The 6,141-nt window shown below is 38.5% G+C and overlaps 1 protein-coding gene and 1 long non-coding RNA gene across 2 annotated transcripts; one reads left to right on the top strand and one right to left on the bottom strand.

Annotated features, from left to right (window-relative positions):
* Positions 1 to 387: 387 nt before the first annotated feature.
* On the bottom strand, positions 388 to 3,585 carry LOC104957292 (uncharacterized). Its single transcript, XR_799655.1, has 3 exons — positions 3,574 to 3,585; positions 2,296 to 2,302; positions 388 to 615 (listed from the first exon to the last, which is right to left on the bottom strand). It is a non-coding gene; the product is annotated as an uncharacterized lncRNA (long non-coding RNA).
* A 591-nt stretch (positions 3,586 to 4,176) lies between these two features.
* Positions 4,177 to 5,815, top strand: LOC104957301 (AP2-associated protein kinase 1-like; the record flags this gene model as incomplete). The annotated part of the gene is made up of 4 exons (XM_010784923.1): positions 4,177 to 4,308; positions 4,436 to 4,539; positions 5,001 to 5,080; positions 5,632 to 5,815. Coding segments are annotated over exons 1-4 (498 nt in total), but the record flags the coding sequence as incomplete, so codon positions are not given.
* Between the last annotated feature and the right edge of the window lie 326 nt (positions 5,816 to 6,141).

The raw sequence follows: 6,141 nt of genomic DNA, 5'->3' as shown, positions 1-6,141 counted from the left end.
GTTAACATCATTTGACAGTGAGGAGAATACTTCAGGTTTTACTATGAAAACTTCGAGACCGGAAATACTGTTTTCACCCTGTGAGGGTTGACGCTAACTTTACATGGACGCTGTGAGGAAAGACCAGGGCCTTTTGTGAAGTCCGATATTTAAATGGCATCAACACAACAAACACGTCCGAGTTCAACTTGTGTTCCCCGGATCAGCCTCGCAGCTGAGCCCCTGTAGCATCCTGGAGCTAACAGAGGTAACGGAGCTAGCAGAGAGAAAGAAAGCTAGAAGCTGCAGTCACCGCAAAGACCTGTGCATCTAAGTGACCACGCCCTAATTTATGCAAAAGCTCTAAGACCTAATATAACTAAAAGGGGTGCGTTATAAAGAAATGCACTCCCCAATCAATTGTCATGAAGGTGGAATCTAACTATATCCAGAATAATTTTTATTGCATCCAGGGGTAGAAACGTGTTTATTTCTGCTGTAAAGTTGGGCATTTTAACATGGGGGTCGATGGAAATTGCTCCTTTCTGCAGCCATCCCCTATCGGCCAATAGATGAACTGCAGTTTGTGGCACTTCCTTAGGGGCTTCCCGGCTTTGCCCCAGAGTTCGCCGCTTGCTAAAAATACAGTATTTTCTATATATTTGTATTTTATTTATTTATTTAAAAACATTTTTTATATTTCTTTCCTGTTATTTTTTCTCTTCTTTTAGACTTTATATTATTACAATACCTTTATTCAAATGTCCATTTGTGAAAATAGAGACAAATAACACAAATTATCTAAAATATAAATATATATTTATTATTATTTCAATTTGCAAGTGACATTGGTAATACATCTAAAAAATATATTTTAAAATTTGTATTTGTTATATGTGAAAAAAGTGACTTGGAAATAAACCAAATATTTCACTTATTCAGATTTTTATTTTTTAAGACAATATGTTCACATTTCTGCACAATACTACAGCTTTAAAACTGCACAGCTCTTCTGCTTTTAATTCAATTAAACTCTACACATTTTTTCACAGCAATTTCATTAATTTGTTATACTTTTTAATGTATTTTTCAATTCTTGTTCACATTATTTATTCTATATATTTTTTTGTTACATTTTTTTTTCTTATACTGTGTTTAGTTTTACACCAAAAGACCAAAGCACATTTCTTTAAATAAATGTGTCTCAATGTAGTATTTATTTTGCAATGCCTTTATTTTTGAAAGGAATGCCTATATTCTCACTGCAAATAACAAAATGTGACAGAAATATAAAACAATATTGACAAACTTCATGTATGGAAGAAAATGTAACTTTTATTCTGCAACTGAGGCCAATATTCTTAATGTTGGCCTCGATGTACAGCAGCACAAAGAGCTTCCTCCTGCCTTTTCAGAATCCTGTCAACGTGGCAGACGTCAGAGTGAATCCCAGAGAGAAGCCTCTGTCACACACACAGCGGCACGAGGTGGAAAAACGTCCTCCAGCTCTGCGGAGTGAGAGGAGCTTCAGGTACAGAGTGTGTGTCAGAGGGAGGAAACAGAGAGCTTACGCATGAAAAAATAAAAAGTGCTGCAGTCAGGAGAATTCCTCTCGAACATCTGCTCCTCATTACAACAATGGCCGCCTTTGATTCCCGATTCTCGATGCCCACAGCCAGCAGTCTCCATGTGCTCACTCTCACACACGGAGAGAGAAAAACTAAAACTGTAAGTTAAAAATGTGTGAACAAATTCAGATAAATGTCAAAAAAATAATAAAGATTGTATTAAAAAAAGAAAAATGTTGTTTCTGAAACACTGCTGGAAAAAAATGTGGGAAATATTCCCAAAATATATAAAAAATGTGTAAAAATACTCAAACATTTTAAACAAAGTAGGACTCTTTAGCTGCGACTCCGCAAACTAACAAAGGTGTACCTTACCTATGCCAAGACATACACATGCACGCACACACAGCCTTACAAATCCAAAGAAAAATAATTTTAAATGTGTTTTTAACTAAAAAGCGGAAAGAGATGTGGGTGAAAATGCGGATGTAACCCTTTCATCCAGAGAATAACAAACTAGAAGTGAGAGAATGAAAACTCACGCAGGAGCTGAAAGACTTTACAATGGGCGTTGAGGGTTTGCAGCTAAAATACAAAACATCCTGGTTTTATTGGTTTGGGAGGGAAGTCTGCGACACAAAGTGCAGAAATATTTAGAGAGCTCTCTTTCAAAGGGCAGCACTTTATAAATAGAGCCAACCACCAGATCCAAATGTTTTATACCCTCGGTGAGTTCACTGCAACAGACGTGTTTACTCAGCTGATGAGAAATATTACTGCGCGGTGCGTTCACTGTGTCCATGTTTAACCTGCTGGTACTCCGAAGCTGAAAATAAACAGGAAAAACATGGAAGACCGCACAAACCCAAAACATCCTCTAAAGATCTATTTTAGATTCTGTTTGGCTGGTCGGGAAGTGGTTGTTGTTTTGTATCGCAAACAACTTATTTATTGAAATATTCTCGTGATAATAAATATAATGAGAATGCTATGACTCTGTAAATACATTTAAAAAACATGTGAAAGAAAATATACCAAATAATGAATTAAAGATATCCCAAAAAAATGGGAAATGTCAGAAAACGTAATAATAGCCTAAAAAAAATCCGAATAATTTTTCTTTTACATTTTCCGTCAAACATGCTCATATGGAACTAGTTTCTGGTAAAAAAACAAACAATGTTTTAAAGATATCCCCAAGAAAATGAATGAAAAAAAATCAGGAAAATATGGGGAAAATATAAAAGAATATTCAGGATAATTAAAAATATATATATTAAAGGGGACCTATCATGCACAATGCACTTTTTGATGTCTGTCATACATAAATATGTGTCCCCGCCCCGGTGTGTCAGGGAACTCACGCAGCGACAGAAAATAAAACCCTTTCTCTTTTCCTCCGTACCCAAATCTTTTAAAAACACAACGAGCGGATACAGATTTGCTGCCGATATTACGTAATTTCGGATGGTGGATCCACAGAGAGTTGCTCTCAGAAACAATGCCTGACGTGTTTTGGACGTAATCTCGTCTTTGTTTACATTAGCAAGCCTCGCTAACACTCAGAGCTAACCTGTACTGGAGAGCACATGTGTTTAAATAGCAGGAAATAAAAAAAGAACTCACCTTGTGATAAACCTGCAAGAGAAAAAGCATTTGAGCTCCATACTGTTTCAGAAATAATCCTTGATGTGGTTTGGAACAGGATGGCGTTTTATCACAGCAGAATTTTACTTTATCTCCGGTAGAATTCTGATCAGGCATTAGCTTAACTATTTTTATTTTTTCAAGCTAAGGACCCAAGATCCACGTTCCTCTAACAGGGCTGGAATAGAGGGGTATGATGGATTTCTAAAATGCATGATCTGTTTGTATTTTGAGCAAAACAAATCATAGACATGTTTTTATATATTTGTATATATCTGAGACCCATAATATATGCCTTAAAATAGCATGATAGGTGCACTTTAACATTCCAGGCTCCTCCAACAATGTNTGGGCCACCCGAATAGGTTAAGGGCCAAACACCCATAGGTTTCTGCAGAGACTGTCGAGACGGCAGCGGCCGACTCCGCCTACTAAGGGCTTCTCAGCAACTCTGCAGAAACCTATGGGTGTTTGGCCCTTAACCTATTCGGGTGGCCCACGCATCCACCCCCCCCTCAAATAAGAAAATACATGCGAGTTCATGGCTACTACAACGTTCTTGTTGCTCTGTGTTGCATTGTTATGAGTGAGACACACCAGAGTTGAGGATCTGTGGGGTTTATTCTCCCAAAAATATAATTTACAATTTAGGCATTTAGCAGACGCCTTATTCCAAAGATTTACAATGACCAATTGCAGGGACATTCTCCCTGGAGTAACTGAGGGCTAAGTGCCTTACTCAAGGGCACACTAGTAGTGGTGTTCCAGGCGGGATTTGAACTCGCAACCTTCCGACCTTCCGATCATCATTAGAGTAGACCACCAACATTTAAAAAAAGAAAAGATTATTATTATTATTTTCCATTTGTGGCGGACGATATTTAATTGTTCCGGCCCGCCACAAATAAATCAATGTATGGGAAACACTGGACATGTAACCTTACATTTACATAAAGTGAGTTGATTTTCTTGTCTATACAGGCCATGGGTTGTCTACTCTACAAGCTGTGCTACTTCACGGTTCCTTTCGGGGAGAGCCAGGTGGCTATCTGTGATGGAAGTTTCACTATTCCAGACAACTCCCGCTATTCCCAGGACATGCACTGTCTCATCAGTGAGTAACCTTGATCGTCACAATAAACACACGCCCTACTTTCAGCCTATGCATCCTGTATATGTGCAGTAACTGTAGGTTTGGATGTTTTTTTTAAACAAACTTGCTTTTGTTATTGATTTCTCAGGATACATGCTGGAACCTGACCCAGATAAGAGACCAGACATCTACCAAATATCCTACTTCGCCTTTAAACTGGCTAGACGAGAGTGTCCAGTCCCAAATGTACATGTAAGTCACCATGGCAAGAGCAATGACAGCATTTTTAGATGATGATATTCTGTAGGGTTAGTATTATATATTAACACAGCTATTATTTTAATAACCATATAGGACTTCTTATGTATCTCACATGAAGTGGTTTCAGTGTCCTTGCTGCTTTCTAAGAAAAGTTATCTAGGAAGTAATAATATTAAAGGGAAGGGATGCTTTGTAGCGTTTGCCAGTTGGCTGCCATCCATCCATCATACCCTTTTTTCTAAAGTATTTCAAAGTAACACAGCAACATGTCAGCCAAATTCTGAATTCACCTTTTTAAATTGTATTAAACTTGGCAGTAATGGTGCGGACGTTTCAAATCAATACTGGATTGTGTCTTTAACACTCAAAATCTTTCCTAATACCCCAAGCAATTTAAGAAATGCGATTACCTTCTATTTAATGCAACAATTCAAATCCTCTTACTCTTGTAGAATTCCCCGATTCCCGCAAAACTTCCGGAGCCCATCAGAGCCAGTGACGCAGTGGCCAAAAAGAGTCATATCAAAGCCAGGTAAGATAAGACACACACAATAAAAGGTTTGGGAATTATTTAAAGGTCACCTATTCTGCAAAATCCACTTGTTCATATCTTTTCTACATAACCATGTGTCCCCTCTGTGTGAAGAGACTCTGAAAGTTTCAGGAAAAAAGATTCTCTCTCTTTTTGTCCTGATCCATTTATATAAAAACCTGTCTGAAAATGAGCTGATCAGATTTTGGCCACTTTATGATGTCATAACGATGTTTTGGCTTTTGTAACCATTAGCCAATCAGCAACCAAGGTAACCCCCCCCCCCACCTTATCACCTGAATCTCCTCCTAGAGCACCATTGTGTTCTTTTTAACCAAATCTCTCTCAGAGGGGCGTGGGGAGGGGCTCCTTATTTTCATCTAAAGTAACAGACAGAGAATCAGCACTTTGGAAAGAGGGCTGAAACATGTTTTGTATATATCTGAGAACTATAATATATTGAGGAAAAACAGTATAATAGGGGACCTTTAAGTTTTATTTTTTGGGGAAAAAACGTTTACATTTCTCGTCACATTTCTCTTTCCCTTCAGGCTCTCAGACCCCACTCCTACCTTGGAAACCTCAATCGCACCTCGCCAACGACCCAAAGCTGGCCAGGCTCAACCTCAGCCAATATCATGCATCCTCCCCATCCAGCCAGCTCTCACCCCCCGCAAGAGACCCAATGTGGCCTCTGGAGCCCCCCAGGCCATAGGTAGGATCTGTGATACCTCTGTGTGTTATCACCATTCATACTACATAAAGGGGCCCTGTGTTAATGGAGACAGTTATCCTTGACTCAGTGACATCTTGTATTGAACTCGGCACAGTAAAATGCTAATTCCCATATGGGCTTGTATTCCCAGTGGTTCAATTAGCTCGTTCTTGTAAGGCAGGGGTGTCAAACTCAATTTCATCGAGGGCCACATCAGCATTATGGTTGCACTCAAAGGGCCGGTTGTAACTTTAAGACTTTATAAATATATAAATATTTAATATATATAAAATAATGTATTATATTACATGATTGCCTCTGCATTGGATTATTATCAGATAGGGTA

The sequence above is a fragment of the Notothenia coriiceps genome, unplaced genomic scaffold, assembly GCF_000735185.1.
Source record: "Notothenia coriiceps isolate Sejong01 unplaced genomic scaffold, NC01 NC01_scaffold00000775, whole genome shotgun sequence".
NCBI classification, from domain to species: domain Eukaryota; kingdom Metazoa; phylum Chordata; class Actinopteri; order Perciformes; family Nototheniidae; genus Notothenia; species Notothenia coriiceps.
This window is presented reverse-complemented; position numbering and strand designations above follow the sequence as displayed.